This window comes from Physcomitrium patens, chromosome 5 (genome assembly GCF_059467195.1).
Source record: "Physcomitrium patens ecotype Gransden chromosome 5, ASM5946719v1, whole genome shotgun sequence".
In the NCBI taxonomy this organism is placed as follows: domain Eukaryota; kingdom Viridiplantae; phylum Streptophyta; class Bryopsida; order Funariales; family Funariaceae; genus Physcomitrium; species Physcomitrium patens.
The window spans coordinates 14,398,836-14,417,765 of NC_143414.1; the positions used below are offsets into that span (position 1 = coordinate 14,398,836).

An 18,930-nucleotide genomic window follows, 5' to 3' on the forward strand; every position below is an offset into this window, starting at 1 on the left:
TTAAAACCAAGATGATCAAAAGAAAGAATATATATCTAGCAAATGATCTAGAGAATATATTTAATACAATATATGAAAAAGAAACCTTGAGGTTGAGTAATACCTATGCCTTAAGAGAGAAGTTCAAAGTAACAAAGCTCAGATATGAAGTTATTTTTGATATTCTATGGCTAAAGGTGAAAAATAAGCAAGTTGATTGGCTAGAAAAGACAATCTCTTTCAAAGATAGTAGATGCAAGATGCCTTTTTGTATCTCAACATCAAGTGAGGTAGAAAAAAAATTTGTGAGTAAAGACTTACTTGTAGGGATGACCTTTATAAAGAAGTAAATACAACATAAGCAATTAGTATATATGGTGGTTCCAAATCTTGCCTGAGTGGTAGAAAAGACAGCCAAAAGAATTAAATAAGAAAAATAATTCATACATGAATATTAGAATGTATTTTCAATTGACTTACCTAGTGGCATGCTACTTGATTGAGGTGCCTCCTTCTAAATAGAACTATTGTCTAAGATCAAACCAATAAATTTGCTAATTTATTACCTAGAACTAAATGAATTTAAAAAGTTGTAAAAGACATTGAACGAATTTTTAAAGAATGGTCTCATTTGAAAAAATACATCACCATAGAGAGCACATTTATTCTTTGCACTCAAAAAAGATGGTGGACTTTGACTTTGCATTGACTATTATGACCTCAATAAATGGGCTCTCAAAAATGCATATCCACTTTCACTCATGGATGATCTTCTTGACCAATTTCAAGGTGCAACCATCTTTAGCAAATTAGACCTTTAAAGTGACTGTTGGCAGATACCTATTACAAAAGAAGATATAGAAAAGATACCATTTTATATATGCTATGGACATTTTGAATGGCTTGTTTTATCTTTTGGCCTCACTAATGCTTTAGCCTCCTTCATAGATCACATAAATAGATTGTTTTGGGACCTTTTGGAAAAGTATATAAATTTCATTATCAATGATATCCTAGTCTATGATAAAATCTCTGAGGAGCATGAACAACATCAATGAAAAGTATTGTATTGACTACAAGATAATTGCTTCTATTGTAAGCAATCAAAGTATGAACTTTAGAAATCAAAGGTCATCTTTTTGAAGACATGTTTTGTCTTTTAAAGGTATGTATATGTAGCAAGATAAGATAAAAGCAATAGAAGATTGATTAACCCTTAAAGATGCTTTTGAAGTCTACTCATTTTTAGGCCTTGTTGGATATTATTGTCGTTTTATTCGGTAATTTGCAAACATTGCTAGTTCACTAATAAGCTTATTAAAGAAAGGTGTTCCATTTGAATAAAAGCTAGAGCAAAAAGAGCCTTTCATAAGTTGAAGGAAGCACTCATTACTATTCCAATGTTATAATCATATGATTTCTACCTTCTTTGTGCACTTGACATTGATGTTTCCAACTTTGCTATTGGTATGGTCCTTCAACAAGACTTTAGTAGAGACCTTCAACTTATAGCATATGAATCATGCAAGCTTAGAAGGGTAGAGTGCAATTACTTTGTACATGATAAAAAAAAACTAACAATTGTATATGCCATAAAGGTGTGGCAATACTATTTATTGGAGAAGGTAATGACTATTTGGACTGACCATCAGTCCTTGCTATATGATTTGCATCTAAAAAATATAAAAACATAATATCATTGTTGAGAAGAATAATAGCAGCTCTTTGATATTCAACTTGAATATAAGTAAAGGCGATAATACATTGTACTGGATACCTTACTGTGTAAACTAGACTTGAAGCCAGAATTGAAGGACTAGATAGAAATTTCTAGTATTAGTAGTATCATTTCAAATCTAATTAGAGGAGCAGAATAGAAGGAAGCTACACATTGAGATGCTTATTTTAAGATGATTATTGATTGATTGAAAGTAGAAAATATACAATATTAAGATTATTGGCTTAGTAATGGCTTATTCTATTTCAAAAAGTGGATTTATGTACTTAACAATACTATATTTTAGATGCGCATACTTCAAGAAGAACATGACATTTCAATATTTGGACATTTAAGACATGAAAAGACTCTAGAATGGATCTCAAGGACATGATTTTGAATAAGTTTGGATCATTATATTTGAACTTTTGTGCTCTCTTGCAAGTCATGCTAATATAACAAAGCATGCAACATAGCATCTCTTAGACTATTGCAATCAATTCTATTACATATGACACATTGGGAGTAAGTGACTATAGATCTCATTAAGTATTTGCTATAGATGCTTTATAATCACATTGTGGTTGCTATCTTTATAGACCAACTCTTGAAGTAACTTCACTTAGCTATAGTGCGATTCAATATTGATGCCCTATCACTTGCACACGTCTTCTTCAATACTGTCTTTTGTCACCATAGATTATCTTGTATCATTGTTTTAGATTGAAATCTATATTTCAAGGAAAGTTTTTGATAAGCTTTATTTAAGCTATTAGGTACATGACTTACTATATTTATGGCCTTCTATGTTTAAATAAATAGACAAACAGAGCATGCAAATTAAACCTTAGAAGATATGTTATACGCATTTGTAGTATTTTATCATAATAACTAGGATGAATATTTGACATCTTTGGAATTTACTTACAATGATAGTATTTAAGTAAATATTAGTCATTTTTATTCTTTTTTAATATCGATCAGCAATTGATCATGCTAACAATTCTCTACTGTCCTATTGATATAAACAACTCAATAACAAAGAAGTTCATATAATGGCTTACAATGGCCTTGTAAGACATATGACACCGCTTCTTTATTATGCAAAATCAACAAAAGAAGTACGTGGATAAAAACCAATAACATAAGATTTTTTGAGAAGGTGATGAGGTGTTACTCTCTAACACCAACTGTCTATTTGACACATCAACCTAAATCCATAAGTTGGTACCTTAGTGGCTTGGACCTTTTTACATTTTTGTACTGATTTCTAATATTGTATATTGCTTTGAGCTTCCACGACATATTTAGGTCTATTGAATCTTCCATGTTTTGAAATTCAAGGAATTTCATACTCAGCCAAGGCTCTTTTCAAACCAACATCAACCACTACCACTATCATTGGTTGTGATTAATAACCAACAAAGACATGAAGTGCACAATATTTTGGAGCATTGCTACCTTTGCCATGGCAACGAATATCCACAACTTTAGTACAAAGTCCTTAAGAAATGTTATTCCATCCACAATGCAACGTGAAAACTTGCACAAAACCTCACATATTGTCAAAAAATAATTTGGAGATACTATTGAAAGCAAAATGAAGATATTTTACATTAGTGGAGAATTAATTGTAACATGATGTGGATAAGTTATTTGTATTGTTGACATATAGAGATAGATAATTGGAGCCATATTTGAGAAGTTTCTAGAATTAGAACGAATGTGGTAGTCTATATAGGATCCACCATAGAACATTCTAAAAAAGATTTAGGGCAATTATTTAGGTGGAGCCCACTATTAGGAATATTTTAGAAAGTTCCAAGATGATTCGATAAAGTATAAATAAGACTAGCTAGGGCCATTTGGATATTGGATTAAATATGGTTTTTGTCTCTTTTTTTAAATAAAGTTGAATTTCTCATTTTTTTATTCAATTCTATTCTATTCTCTTTTATCTTTTATATTCTATTCTATTTAGATCTATTCAATTTTGTTCTAGTCTATGATGCCTTATATTATGATGGGATTTATATTACTACAAATTGGAAGGATCTTAGATCTTAGAGATAGTCCAATTCTATTTCAATTTTAATAATATTAAATATGGCCCTGAAATGATATTTCTAGTAGTATGGTCTTATGAATAACATTACTTGAAGATAAAGATTAACCATCTATTACTTCTACATTTTTAGTTTTTGACTTTTGTAATAAAAGAATTTTATAGAGTTTGAAAAATTCTTCATTTGAAAAGCAAAGAAATGCTCTTGAATCTAATAAGGCATTTATTTGAAGTCTTTGTGGACTAAGAAATAAATGTATAATAAAACAAGAAGCAAATTGGATAGAAAAAGAAGAATCTTGATGAATTTGAGGTATTGAAATGTTCAACCACATTATTCCTATTGTAACTAGGCCTCATTGTTTTCTTGAATGATTGCACTCCTAGTCTTAGTTATATGTTGGTTTTTTGGACAATTTTTTGATTTGTGGCCTTCTTCACTATAATACAAGCATAAGCCTTATTCAAATTAATGCTTCTTTTCTTCTACTATAAGAGGTTCAAATTCTATCACATCAATTTACATATATTTGGTTTCAAAATATAGAAATAATATATTTGTTGAAGCAACAAAGTACAAATTTTTAATGCATTGCTTTATCAAAGTCCATGAAAATTGATCTTAAAAGCATTGAAATAATCAATTATCGTACTTCACAACTTAGCTGATAGCTTCATTGCGTGTTTGAAAATCAAATAATAATAATAATAGATTTTATACAACATCCCTTAATTTTCAATAGAATTAGTTCATAAGAGCTTTTTCATCTCAATTGATATCACAAGCCTATTGCCTATAATCAAATACATGAATCAATACAAAGTGTAATTCTTGACGCAATGAGCAAATTTTTGTTGTTGCCCATTAAATCTTATCATATTCTCTAAATGCCTTTGCAAATATTTTTAAAAAAGCTTTAAAATTGATTAAGTTTCTAGATCTCTTTTCAAATAAAGGAGCAAATCAAGATAAGGCTTATCCTTTGAACAAGGCTCCAACTAAATTAACTTGCAACTCCTATATTGGATAGTATTTAAGTTGTAAAAAAGTTACCAATCAAATTTGGTTAACAAACCTTTGGAACTTCAAGTATGTGTCATCAAACTTTCCTGGAAGATTAATCCAAGGCTTATTATGTTGTTGAATAGATAAATTTTCTTATTGAGGTATAGGTGCCACCTTCTCCTTGAATGTAGAAGCTTGAAGAAATCATTGCATTACATGTTGACCTACTTTAGGTCTTGCATCACCATAAAATCTTACAAAAAAATCCCTCAATTTGAATAGTTCTATAAGCTGAAGCATTCAATGTGTTTATATTAATATCTAATTTCGACTTAGGAAACTCAAACTTACTAATATCTTTACCTCTAGTCATTCTAAAAGAAAGAAAAGGAATTTCTAAACAATATCAATTTAAAGGAGGATATTCTATAACTTCTAAAGTGTTTAGATGCCTTCAAGAAGAGGAATAGTCCACTCTCTATTAAAAAGGATTAAACTCTAGTATTCATAAGATGGTAGTCTTGACAAACTATTATGGATATACTATACAAGAGATTGAACAAGAAGTTGAACAAAAGAGTTTCAACAAGAAAGTTTACAAGAACTTAATTAAATCAAATGCATATAAAATCAACACCATAAAAGATGAACTAAAATTCTAAAAGATATATTGTCGAGATTGAGAATTTCACCAATATTGATTCTAATATATGTTATGTATTAAGAAGTTTTTCAAAAAGTTTTTATATTACTTAAAGATGAAACAACTTTAGAAAGTTCCTTGAAAAGTTTTCATGTTGCTTAAAGATGAAGTAATCTTACGAAACTTCTCAAACAACTTATTTAATCATCTTAGAATTTTCTAAAATCTATTAAAATATTTAGTGAACTTTCTAAAATCTTTTTAAAATCTTATAGAATTCCTAATAGAATCTTATAAGAATATTTCTAAAATCTTCTTATTACATGTTCATAACACCTATCAATTACAATAATTAGCATAAAAGATGCAAGTATTATTTTGATTCTCTTATAATCATCTTTTTTTGCAAGGCAATAAGGATTATATAATACTTCTAATCTTGCTCATATTTTTTTTTTTTTTTTTTAATATAATCTTGTATTTTCATTCTCTTGCTTCCGTAAAAACTCATTTTCTATAAGTTTGGTTTTCTTCTCACTGTCTTTGCTTTCTTTTGCCTACCTCTTCCTTTCAAAAGTAAACTTCTTATACTCTACAATCAACTTCATCTCTTCTACTTTCTTTATAGTCTTGGCTTTTTCAAGCACAACCTCCAAGAAAGCTTGATAAAACTTGTTTTGAGATTACATGCTTTTGCTTTGGAAGGTAGGAAGTATGTTGCACTTACCTTTGTGTTTGGCCATGGATAAAGATGACACCTTCCATTATGATACATTTAGATACACTCTAAGTTTTGACAATGTCTTAGTCAATATCTCCTCAAGTGGTAGCAATTTAACAAATGAATTCAAGGCACGCATAAGCTCAAATGACATTTGGTTCTTTGATCAATCTCCCTACAAAAAAACTTTCTAGAGTGACCAAGAGTACTTTGAACTCTATCTTTTACTTCAAACTTACTATTACATGCTCTTAAAGCTCTTCTTGTCAAAGTAGACTAAAGAGTCCATTGCTTGTAGTGGCACCCAGATTGGATCTTCTCCAAACAACTTCTTTATCCTTTCAAAATGAACACAAACTTTGTTGAGCTTTTGCTCAAGGGTATATTGTAATTAAACTTTTGTAAGTTTTCCAAGGCTTTAGTGAGGTTCTTTTTGTAAGTGTGAAGACTACCTCTCATGGCCTTGTGGTGATGGTGGAGTCATCCACAGCTTAGGTTGCTGACCACCTGCACAAGGACGGTCAAGCACGAGGATGGTCAAGCCTACCGTCTTTGTCTTGGGAGGACTATTGATTTTCGTTGCACCTAAGATGCCATAAATGCTCTCAAAATCTTGTCTATCTTCAAGCCAAGACACAATGTTTGCAAAGACAGTTTCTATTAGGTGTATCTTAGATGCCTTAGATGTAACTAAAACAGACATGGTGGGAATGTAGGGAGAAAATGTCAAAACATTTAACACAGAGATGTTAAGCAGAAACAAAACCCAAATCAAAGCTAAACCAAAGCCTGGAACAAAATTTTCTTCCGAGAGATCTGCCCAAAAAACCCATAATATCGCGAGTCAATTAGGCTCCGCACAACAACAAGCACTTTTCATATTAAAGTTCGATTTCAGAAGCAAATCAGCAACATTCCTTAGGCAAAGCCAGCACTCTCAGACTTAAGTTAGATTTCAGAAGCAAATCGGCAGGTCCATAAGGGATGTGTTATCTGAAAGCTGCAGTACTACAGATATCTGCCTTGATTCCAAGTGATATAAGACTTATTTGGTTTTTGCCATTTTCTAAGTTTGACCCCCCTCTTATTATCTTTTGGACAGATACGCTATGTACAGAAAAGTACGGAGGCAGGTGGGAGTGAGATTTCATTTGTTCACTTTATGATTTTTTTAGATAAATCCACAATCAATGTAACAAACGTATTAAAGTATCATATGCTCAAATGTAACAGTCCACAATGGCATTTCACTCTACAGCCATCATTGGTTACGCTCGCAATGCGTACTGCAGAATACATAATATTTCAATAACCTGCTACAAGTTTCAGTCTCCCACGAATCACCGCAAGCCATCAAACAGACTCTCCTGTTTGATTCGCTCACCACTAAAGGATAGTGACCTCACACCATAAACCACCTGACTACATCTACGCCTCCTCCAAATCGTCCTCATACTCACCCTCCTCCTCGGCGCTCGCATCCTGGTACTGCTGGTACTCCGAAACCAAATCGTTCATGTTACTCTCTGCTTCAGTGAACTCCATCTCGTCCATGCCCTCGCCTGTGTACCAATGCAAGAAAGCCTTCCTCCTAAACATGGCAGTGAATTGTTCGCTCACTCGCCTGAACATCTCCTGGATGGACGTTGAGTTACCAATGAAGGTCGAAGACATCTTCAACCCGGTCGGAGGAATGTCACACACACTCGACTTCACGTTGTTCGGAATCCATTCAACGAAGTATGACGAGTTCTTGTTCTGCACATTGATCATCTGCTCATCAACTTCCTTGGTTGACATCTTCCCTCGGAACATCGCAGAGGCCGTCAAATACCTTCCGTGCCGGGGATCGGCCGCGCACATCATGTTCTTCGCGTCCCACATTTGCTGCGTCAGCTCCGGAACAGTGAGCGACCTGTACTGCTGCGATCCCCTCGAAGTCAGGGGAGCAAAACCAACCATGAAAAAGTGCAGACGCGGGAACGGGATCAAGTTCACCGCCAACTTGCGCAGATCGGAGTTCAGCTGTCCCGGGAAACGCAAGCAGCAAGTAATACCACTCATTGTCGCAGAAATCAAATGGTTTAAGTCTCCGACTGCATCACAAATCAACCACGTTACAGTTACCTGTCAGTTCCTTTCATAACGTCTCCCTAAAAGGAATCTCCCAACCCCGACCATAACTCAAACCCATCCTCCTAATCAAACATCTATCCCGTTCGTGCTACTAGCATGCAGCCCCTCCTTCAATACACAAACGGAACATCCACCAACCCCATGGACACTTACACGACGGAGTAATGAGCTTCAACGTCCTAAAGCAGATATCGTATAGAGCCTCGTTATCCAACACCATACACTCGTCTGCATTCTCCACCAACTGATGCACTGATAGAGTCGCGTTGTACGGCTCCACCACGGTGTCTGACACCTTCGGCGACGGGAACACTGAAAAGGTGAGCATCATCCTATCGGGATACTCCTCACGGATCTTCGAAATCAGCAATGTTCCCATCCCCGATCCGGTTCCTCCTCCCAAAGAGTGACATACTTGAAAACCTGCCAAATAACACACCCACAACCTCAGCTCATGTAAACCTTCGATATATATATATATATATATATATATATAAATTCCCCTATCACGATCCACGTCGCAACGGCCATAGAAACAAGTAATACAACAACCCGCACCCCCGTATCTTCAAACTTAACCAGTTCCCCAATCCAGCCATACCTTGCAAGCAGTCGCAGCTCTCAGCCTCCTTTCGCACCACATCCAACACGGAATCAATCAGCTCAGCTCCCTCCGTGTAATGCCCCTTGGCCCAGTTGTTTCCCGCACCCGTCTGTCCAAACACAAAGTTATCAGGCCGGAAGATCTGTCCGTAAGGACCGGACCGCACGCTGTCCATGGTTCCAGGCTCCAGATCCATCAAAACCGCGCGGGGCACGTATCGGCCACCGCTGGCCTCGTTGTAGTACACATTGATGCGCTCGAGCTGCAAATCCGAGAGGCCCTTGTAGGTACCGGTGGGGTCGATGCCGTGCTCCTCGCACACCACCTCCCAGAACTTGGCTCCGATCTGGTTTCCGCACTGCCCGCCTTGAATGTGCAGGATCTCTCTCATCTTGTCCGACTGCCGCGACCGAACACTGACTGACTCACTACCCTCGCCCCTCCTACGCAACTCGGCAATCGACCGTGGAAAAACACACGCACACGGAGAGCACCAAGGAAGAGCCACAAAACACACATAAAGACAGAGGCAGAGATAAAGCGGGAGATAGACAGGGCCGATGTTGAAGTCTGGCCCCTGTGGCTTGGGCACGGGCGATGCGCAATGTGGCGAACTCATCGCACTTGCGTTCCCATTCGTTGCGAGCATAGCCCGGTTCCATGTGAGCGCCGTCAGATGGAAGTAAGATCTGACGGCGTCCTACGATGCTGGGCTGTCACGGGCAGTGTCGAAGTTTTTGGTAGGGGCAGAGCTTGGCGGGTTTCTATTGGGCGGAAGAGTCAGGGCCTCTGCGCTGGCACCATGCGGATGAATAAAAGGCTCGAGGGTGCGTTTTACTCATTCCAACTTTCATCCCCTAGGTTCGTTGATTTGTTCAAAATAGCCATTAGTTATTTTGACATGTTGGGTTGTACTTTTCTCCGAATTTGGATGTTTAGAAGAACTTTTCTAAGTGAATTATATTTTTGTCTCTAGCATGACATGTGGTCGTCCTTTCGAAACCTGGAGAAAGTTATGTGGAAAGCAAGATTGTCTTTTGGTTGTGATGATCTTGACAAGTGTTAGTTCTGCTTTTTCAGTCTTTATTTTATTATTTTTTTCATTTTTTAAATAATTCTTGGTTATCTAAACAATGATGATAGTCCATTGTAGAATTTTATGTGAATTTTATGTATGATCTAGTTTATAATAATAATAAAAAATTGAATGTTGATTTTTGATTTTTGATTTTTTTTTCAAGTCCTTATGAAATAATTCAAATTGATAGAATATATTTTTTACTCTATTTTTTACTTTATTTAAAATTTTTAAAAATATCTAAAACACGAATGAGACTTATATATTTAAAAATCTATTAAAACTTATTAGTTAATGAAGCATTTGTTTCAGATTTAAATACATTTGCATATGATTAAATGTCATGTATTATTCTTAGAATATTTAATTAAATCTCAAAAGGTCATGTTCTTGACCTACTACAAGTAGCTCAATTTCTTTGTCTTATTTCCTTACACTTGTTGTATTGGTATGTTTTATAAATTATAATTATTCATTCTATAGAATGATAAGATTGTCCCAAAAAAGAAACAATTTTTATATTATTAGGTGGAATTGAATAGAAGATATTTGAGTTAGATTTTTTTTTTTTTTTTAATTTTTTATCAACAAACTATTTGGCTTGACATGTGTAGTTTACTTAGTAAATACTCTAAGTCCATGTGCTTGACATAATAAACAAACTACTTTTCTAAAAAGTAATAACAAAAAATTTCAACAACATACATTATGACAAGTGTCTTATATTTTGTTGTAACATGGTTATGTTATATGTTAGAATAAAATTTGATTCCATATAGAATTGGTCAATATATACTTTTTGTATGGAAATCTAGTATAGTTCTAATTTACTAGTGTTAAAATTTGTACATTTAAAGAACATTTCTTAATATATTGAGATGTTTATTCAAATCGTTATGTCCATACAAAGTAACTTTTACATGTAAGTATGGTAATTAGAACTATACTAGGTGTATATATTCGATGCATAGTTCTTAAAATTTGAATGTTTATAGTATTTTTTTATGGTAACATTATAAAAAGTGATTGTATTTTCTTGAAGTCTCAAAATATGTCTATTTAAAAACTATATATCTAAAACCAAAGTTAAAACATATTAGAGATATATATATTTTTAAAACTATGGTTCTAATTTAAATAAAATAAAATGTATATATATAAAATATTTGATATATTATAAAGATAAATAATTTTAATTTTATGTAATATTAAATAAATTATACTAGTACATAAAAGAATTTGGAATAAGACGATACAAAGATGTCACATAGTTTTATTATAAGCAAGATATATATTTTAGAAGTGTAAACAAATCAATGCCTATTTTTTTAATTTTATGTTGCATTACCCAAGATCAACATTTGAATATTAAAGATATAACCAAGAGAAAATTATTCATTACAAGAATCATGACAATGCTTGAATATTTGGTTTATTTAAAAGAACTTACTTGTAATTAATCATTTTTTACTATTATAAAATTCTATCTCAAGTATTATAGAATTTCAATTGAATATAATACTTTTTGATTTTTTTATAATTCAAATATTCTTTTGATGACAAAAAATCAATTTTTTACTTTGTATTCTATAAACATGTAAGTATAGAGATTTTAATAAACCTCAACAATTTAGTATGATTATCAAATTAAACTTAAATACATCTTTATTAATTTATTTAAAATTTAAAATTAGATTAATTCCCTCTACTTGATTAATTAAAAAAATTAATTTAAATTAATATAAAAAATATTTCTTCTATCTTTTAGATTTATCATTAAAAAATAACAATGTAAATTTAAATATGTCTTTATAGATTTTATGCATATATTGTATGAAACACCAAACATGTATGTATATATATATATATATATATATATATATATATATATATTAGTTATATTTTCTAATTAGCTTGCAATTATAATTTTATTTTAAAGTATTAATTTTTTAAAAAATAAATCATATATGAATGGTAAAAATATTAAAAATATTGATATAGTAAAATAATCAATTTTAAAAGCAATAGTATTTTTTCCTATTAATTAATATTATTTTTTGCAACAAAGGTATTAATTATCAAAGGATATTAATCATTAGAAGTGGCACATTGAAGACAAGATAGAAATCATCTTTGCTAGGACTCTACAATTTAAGATAGTTGCCTTTGACATGGCAAGCAAGAGATCTTGCCTCATCTAATTATGTAGCCCTACCAACTACATGACCTTGCTCTACACATTTATATATAAGGCCTCTATTAAATACCTTTATTAATTCATAAAATTGAGTAAAAAACAATTAAATAGTAGAAATCAAAAGTTATTAATTATGCACCATAAACCAAAGTTGGTTTCCAAAATCATGATTGATTGTTGGAGGTTATTAGTTTATGGAGGATTAATTAACAAGAACATTATATTTTCACATTTGCAAGTATAAATAGATACATATTTGTAGATTTTTTTTTTCAACACAAACATTGTACAATCAAAAGAATTTATAAATTTTTATATAAAATTATGAAAATAAATTCAATGATCTACACCAATTGTTAACACATTTAGACTTTTAAAGCCCAAGCAACCAGAATTTAGGTATTTAGAAATTGGTGTGGGTTAATGCAAATGATAACAAACTTACTCTTTTAAGGTTCAAACAACTAATGTACAGGTGCTTTAAAATCTTTATACGGTAATACAACACAGAAATTTCCTTAAAGATGCCATCACGTTCCAGAGCAGTAGGCAGCAACCTTGAGAGGCAAAAGGAGCAGAAGAGACTTTGAGAGTTAAACTTAAAAGCTAGAGAATGGCAGAAATGAGAGGAGGTATGAAATAGGAAGAATGGGGAAAAAAGAAACACATGTAAGTTAGAGAGAAGGATAGCCAACCTCAGCAACAATTATCTTTTCAGAAGAAGTCCAAATCTACTCAGGGGGAGTAGGGATGCTAACTCACCCGCACGCTTCCAAAGTCACTTATACCAGAAACTTTTCAACAAATATGTTCACTCACATTTGCAGGTCCATAGATGTAGTTTTAATACCACTAATTCACAACTTCAATCCCAGTCGTGGGCATTCCAACAGAAAGCTGATGTGCAGTCTCCGCGATAATCTGTAAGACAAGCACCAAGCAGTGTTATTTCCATATATATATATATATATATATCTTACGGATCCACATAGCCCAGCTTCGTTGTTACCCCAAGTATCTGTCAAACATAGAGGTACAAACCTGATGCGAAGCAAATGATATGGTCCATAGATGTTATCATTACAATAGATGACTAACTTTGAAACCAAATTTTCCTCCGAACTGTAGTTCTTTTGTGCATCAAACTTCGAACGACTGAGCACTACCATGTATATCAGAACTTTTGCTTCAATGCTACAAGTCAACAGCGTGACTATTTCAATGCAAAACTGTCAAACGCTAACTTGGTTTTGTAACTCACTACATGTGATGAAGACAGGACCAATAGTGAACTTAAAAAAAAGTTATGCATTGCGCGAGATTAGCCAGCGTAAGTCTTAGAACTTGGTCGCCAGATTCTATCCTAAACTTGACATATGATTACAGAACCAAACAGGAGGAAAAATAACATCTCTACAGAAACCTCGAGGGTTATAGTACGATCTATTCTGCTGAACACTTCTTATTTACGCTACTAGGTGCGAAAAACGATTGAAAAAATGAAATAAAAACATTATAAGAGAATCAAAGAATGGTTAGAATGCGTACCTTTCCCATGGCCTGATAAGACAAATCAGTAACGCCACCCACATGAGGGGTGATCAAAACATTAGGATGTTGTAAGATTGGATCAGTGGGATCAAAAGGTTCTGTCCACGCAACATCAATGGCTAGTCCACCCAGATGCCCGGATTCGATACCAGCCAAGACAGCATCGTAATCAAGCAAGCCTCCTCGTGCGATGTTTACTACGTAAGCTCCCTGCAATGCCAATTTTGTCACATGTGATGGTGTTAGCCTCTAAAGAAAAAGACCTTGACACCAAACAACGCATGGATCTCAACAGCAAGATCACACAACAAATAGTTTAAACAAAACCGTTTGCAACCAAGTTTTAAAAACAACAAATCCATAAAAATGCTAGCAGTTATGCCTCATAAAAATCGCTGTAGTTAACGTAGACCTTGTGTTTTGCTATGCATGCCTGAACAATACTGCTTTCATTTGATAACCGAAGGTATCGTTTATGGGAACACACCAATCAAAAAAAGAGTAATACGTACCTTCTTCATCGCTGAAAGAAACGTTGCATCAATTATCCCTTTCTGCAAATTGTAGCATGATGGAGTCATAAAATGGGTTCTAAACTTCATAGAGAATTATTTTTCGGTACACATGCCTATACATCAAGACTGCGCTCGAACCTGGTATGCCGATATGAAACACCAATATCGAACCAGTCTTCATATCCATCGGATACATCCATATTATAGTTTCACAACCAAGAAAACTGTGTGCGGATAATGAGACATGATTATGAACTCACAGTTGAAGGGTTAAGTGTACAACACGTAACAACAATGTCAGCACGGCTGGCAAATTCGAGAATGCGCTCTGAACCACCTTTTTCATTTACGAAATCCTCATCGTCAGATGTATTGGGAAGAGCTCCATTCTGCGAACCTACAATGTACAGCACAATGAGTTAGTTTGTTATCAGACGAAGCACATCAGAGCAAGAAAGTTCTTTGAAAGAATCAGAAATCGCACCTTAATAATTGGCGTCGTCAAAATTAACAGCACAGAGCGCAGTTCTAAAACAAGTTCATCCCCAAATAAAAAATACCTCTTAAACTAGTCCAAGATCGTCGGACAGCAAGTAAATGTACACCAAAATATCTCAAGCGTAGTGCCAACTCTTTTCCAATATGACCGTATCCGAGTATAAATATCTAGAAAAGAGAACCCAACAGCGTTAAAATTTCAATTAAAATAAAAAATGAAATCTCAAGTCAATTTAAAAACATAAAACCACACACAAGAAGTTGCCTTAACATACGAAACTCCCACAATTCGAACACAGTGCCAACACTAAGATCTACTACCACCCAGAATAGAAAACGAAGAGCACTATTAACAACGCTCAAAAAGCCTTAAAAACACATGGCTAGTTGGGTCATATTCTGCCAAGGCTAGTAAATTCGACCCATCTGATCGCTTCACTGAGCTTGGCAGGCTGAAACTCGAAAAGAAAAACTTTCAGCAGCACCTTAGGAAAGTGGTGATTCCAAGAGGATGCAATTAGATGATATACTAATATTGCCATTGTTGAGAGAAAATCTGCATACTGCAGGCTAAAACGAAGAGTCACATTATCAGCCACTAAGCAACTAGAACAAATGAAGGACCTTACGTACAGTTTTTCCGTACAAGGTGCTGCCGGCAGGTTCGCCTAACCGTTTTGCAGCAATAGAGGACGCCATGACTCTCTGCCACAATTCCCGGGTCAATTTCATGAAATTATACGTATACACATACACAAGCAAAGGCTCCGCTCTGTGTACCATGTCTGTCCATAAGCTGAATTTTAAACGTTAAATGTTTGTGAAGGCAAGGACGCTGAATATGTAGTTAGCTACTGTATCGTCTCAACGGCTAAGAGGACTCAAAAGACAAAGCCCAGATCAGCCAGTGCGACATAAATGATGATAGAGAATAATCCTCAATTGCAGTCACTGAAACATGCTTATACCTGGTGCCGCAAGAGGCCTAGCATCATGTAAATACAATGTTCGGCGCAAGCTAATGCATTTCCAGTATTCACACTTGGAATTCTAGCCACCTTAATACCCGCTCTTGTCGCAGCTTCGATATCCACCCCTGTAGAAAGAATTAGAAAAAAAAAATTAGGAAGTGCCATAGTCGTAACATTTCCATGTCTCCCAAAACCCTCCTCATACCGTTTACTACAGCTAAACTTGCACCACATCCGCACGTCATCAAAAAAACATACAAATTGAAAGTAAAGCTTGTATGAGCGCATTAGGTCGCCTACCTTCGAGCCCAACACCAAACTGCACAATGAGTTGCAACTGCTTGGCGCGGGCAATCACTTCGGCATCCAGACGCATCATTCGAGGTACGCAGATGTCATAATCTCCTATCCGATCAGCCACTAACGTCCTGGGACAAGAATCCAACTGCCGTGCACACACATCTCATCCCAGGGCACTTCACATTGAACTCTCCCCAACTTCAAGTTCAACACAAAGTACTAAAAAACTTACTTGTCTCGAACCCGTTCAATCTCTCGACCCATCTTGCAGCATACAATCAGTCATCAAAGACACAAAAAAACTTGATCCAACCATTTCCCAAACGGGAGAAAACGCAGAGCACTGTCGAAAGCCTCGTTCGCATTGGCATCCTTACTGCGAGGGACTCAAGCAAGGAAATGCATAGAAATTCAGCGAAACGACAAGACTAACGTACATGAAGATGTGGGTATTGTTGCAAATTCTTCCGAGTGTAAAACTCCGCAGCAGGGAATTCATCCCCGCAGAAGAGAATACGCAAAGGCTTGAGCTGGTTGTGGGCCACCGCTTCCCCCATCGCCCTCTTAGCTTGTGTCAAAGCCAAAGTCCCGCGAAACAGAGCCAAATCGCACGTCGAGCGAGTGCCCGAGAAGGTCTGCGACGCAAGTGCAGCGGAGTCGAAGCAGAAGCGATGACGATTGGGACCCAACGCGGCGAATCCCCCTCGCAGCAAGCTCAGGCCTCTCCTCGCCATAGCCTGCTCCCTCTGCAATCGCTGTAACAGCGTGACATAACAAAAGTCGACTTGGAGCTTTTTCACCCTTCAAGCTTTTACTTTTATTATTTCTGGAACTTTAGTAGAAAATTGGTGAGTTGGGTTCTAAGACCAAATGCGATGTTGTTCTGTAAAATTTGAGTGAGCAATAATTATATTATATTATGTTATATGAGAATTAAATTATATTAAATGAGAATTTGAGTAAGAAATAATATATATTAACATGGATTCTTATTTTTTTATTTTTTTATTTTTTGGTGAAAATGTGTTTAATCTTCTTTGCTAGATATTACTCTGACAATTTCTTGTGTGTCTGTGAAAAAGCCATGACTTTTGGAGAAAATAAACACAGTAAAATTGATGAATATTACTTGAAGATTATTAATGTATAAAAAAATATAATTTAACTTTCAACGTTTTCCTATCTAAAAAAATGTACCGGAGTCATTTTCATGTCTATCAAACTACTTTGTGAAATATTTTTGGAGCTTCCATAAAAAAAAAACGATCCAATCTTGGATTTATTGAAAAAGACGGATAATTGAAATTGGGGTGTGAAAAGATTCCAACCCATTGGAAAATACAACAAACAAGTGGGTGATGACTACCAATGTTAAAGTTTAAAATGTACATGAGTGAAGGTGTTGTGTTTAAGTATCTTTAAATGTACTTAAAACATTTAATTTATAAAAAAAATATATATATATATATATATATATATATTGAATAAAAAAATAATAAAAAAATAATAATAATAAGTTAATATATATATATATATTGAATAAAAAAATAATAAAAAAATAATAATAATAAGTTAATATATATATATATATATATATATATAAATAGAACAGTTGCGACTTTTAGAATTGCTTAAAGACCGATCAAATTTATTTGGACAAACGTAAAAGAAATGCTCATATTAACAGCAAAACTTCTGAGTACATTGAGTCTCAACCAAGAATAGTAGCAAGTAATAAAAGTGGCATAATAGTGTGGTATTTGTAAATGTATGTCTACTCCATAAAATAAAAAAATAAAAATTGAAATAGCAATCTTTTTGATACTCAACGTCAGCAAGAAAAATATAAATCATGGAATAGGTTGCTTGCATTTCAATTGGCATTTGGAAATGAAAGTGAACTTAAAGAAACTTAAGATATGAAGATATACAAACACTAGAAAATAAAAAAGATTTTAATTTTGGTATTATTTACTGTAAGGGTAAAACTAACAAATGTTATTTATCACTCTAATTTATTTTTGATATATATATATATATATATATATATATATATATATATATAAAGAATATAAAGTTTTTAGAAAAGTAGTGATGTATTAAACTTCAAATTTTAATTTAATTTTAAAAATGAGAAGAAGGATAAATTAAATTTTTATTTACAACTAATACATAATTCTAAACTTATCTTATTTTTTAAAAAAAATTATACAGTGTCATAATATGAATATGAAAACTTCTATTTTTTATAATTACAAATTCTTTTCAAATTAATTTTAAACTATACATCAATTACTTTAGTTTGTAATTTATCTTAAAACCTAAAGTATATATGTATGTGAGTGCATATATGCAATTTAATTATAATTAATTACAATTTTATTTAAGTATAGAATATATCTTGCATAATCTTTAATGGTAAATTTTATTACTAATCTTTATCAAATAAATTGGATAGCATGTTTTTTCACATATTTTTTTATTGTTTATGACAATAGGTCAAACTTACAATTTTTAAGAGGTCTTTGTACTTAGGTGGTAAAAGAAAAAAGCTTTAAACTAGAAAGCTTACAACTGATTAAAATTTAAAAGTCTTTCTTAGTTGGTTTCATACTTTAGAAAAATCGACTTAAATATCTTAAGATGAGGTGGAATGTATTTTTTTTTTTTTCCTACATGACATAAATAATGTTGTATTAAGTAAAAAAATGCCAAAAATATTTATTACAATTATAAAAAAAACATCTATGCTATATTTATATGGTTTTAATTATCAAGGTATAAATTTCCATACTTGGAATCACAATAAAAGAATTATTTTGTCCATGCAATAGTCTCTTCTCACTTGATATTATTTCCAAAAAGCAAAGCTTTTGAAAAAAGACTTTTGCCTTCACCAAATGGAGGATTATTATAAGAGTTTTTAACCATAGCCTGTCAAAGTGAAGC

The 18,930-nt window shown here is 33.5% G+C and overlaps 2 protein-coding genes across 2 annotated transcripts; both read right to left on the reverse strand.

The window, feature by feature from the left end:
- Window positions 1-7,324: 7,324 nt before the first annotated feature.
- On the reverse strand, window positions 7,325-9,393 carry LOC112282599 (tubulin beta chain). Its single transcript, XM_024520394.3, has 3 exons — window positions 8,869-9,393; window positions 8,421-8,690; window positions 7,325-8,227 (listed from the first exon to the last, which is right to left on the reverse strand). The coding sequence occupies exons 1-3, from the start codon at window positions 9,260-9,262 to the stop codon at window positions 7,560-7,562; spliced, it is 1,332 nt and encodes a 443-aa protein (XP_024376162.2). The 5' UTR covers window positions 9,263-9,393; the 3' UTR covers window positions 7,325-7,559.
- Window positions 9,394-12,820: 3,427 nt separating this feature from the next.
- Window positions 12,821-16,745, reverse strand: LOC112282127 (uncharacterized). The gene is made up of 9 exons (XM_024519374.3): window positions 16,419-16,745; window positions 15,982-16,126; window positions 15,679-15,806; window positions 15,344-15,415; window positions 14,773-14,878; window positions 14,473-14,609; window positions 14,210-14,251; window positions 13,695-13,907; window positions 12,821-13,067 (listed from the first exon to the last, which is right to left on the reverse strand). The coding sequence occupies exons 1-9, from the start codon at window positions 16,713-16,715 to the stop codon at window positions 12,999-13,001; spliced, it is 1,209 nt and encodes a 402-aa protein (XP_024375142.1). The 5' UTR covers window positions 16,716-16,745; the 3' UTR covers window positions 12,821-12,998.
- Window positions 16,746-18,930: the final 2,185 nt, after the last annotated feature.

What these genes read in the sequence shown, in the direction of transcription:
- LOC112282599 (XM_024520394.3), bottom strand. Translation starts at nt 9,262, where the DNA reads ATGAGAGAGATCCTGCACATTCAAGGCGGGCAGTGCGGAAACCAGATC. An exon ending in GAGCTGCGACTGCTTGCAAG is followed by an intron (nt 8,691 to 8,868) that starts GTATGGCTGGAT and finishes GTTATTTGGCAG; the next exon opens with GTTTTCAAGTATGTCACTCT. An exon ending in GAAGCTCATTACTCCGTCGT is followed by an intron (nt 8,228 to 8,420) that starts GTAAGTGTCCAT and finishes TTTGTGATGCAG; the next exon opens with TCGGAGACTTAAACCATTTG.
- LOC112282127 (XM_024519374.3), bottom strand. Translation starts at nt 16,715, where the DNA reads ATGGCGAGGAGAGGCCTGAGCTTGCTGCGAGGGGGATTCGCCGCGTTG. An exon ending in GCACCTTGTACGGAAAAACT is followed by an intron (nt 14,879 to 15,343) that starts GTACGTAAGGTC and finishes TCTCTTTTCTAG; the next exon opens with ATATTTATACTCGGATACGG. An exon ending in ATCTTGGACTAGTTTAAGAG is followed by an intron (nt 14,610 to 14,772) that starts GTATTTTTTATT and finishes TGTACATTGTAG; the next exon opens with GTTCGCAGAATGGAGCTCTT.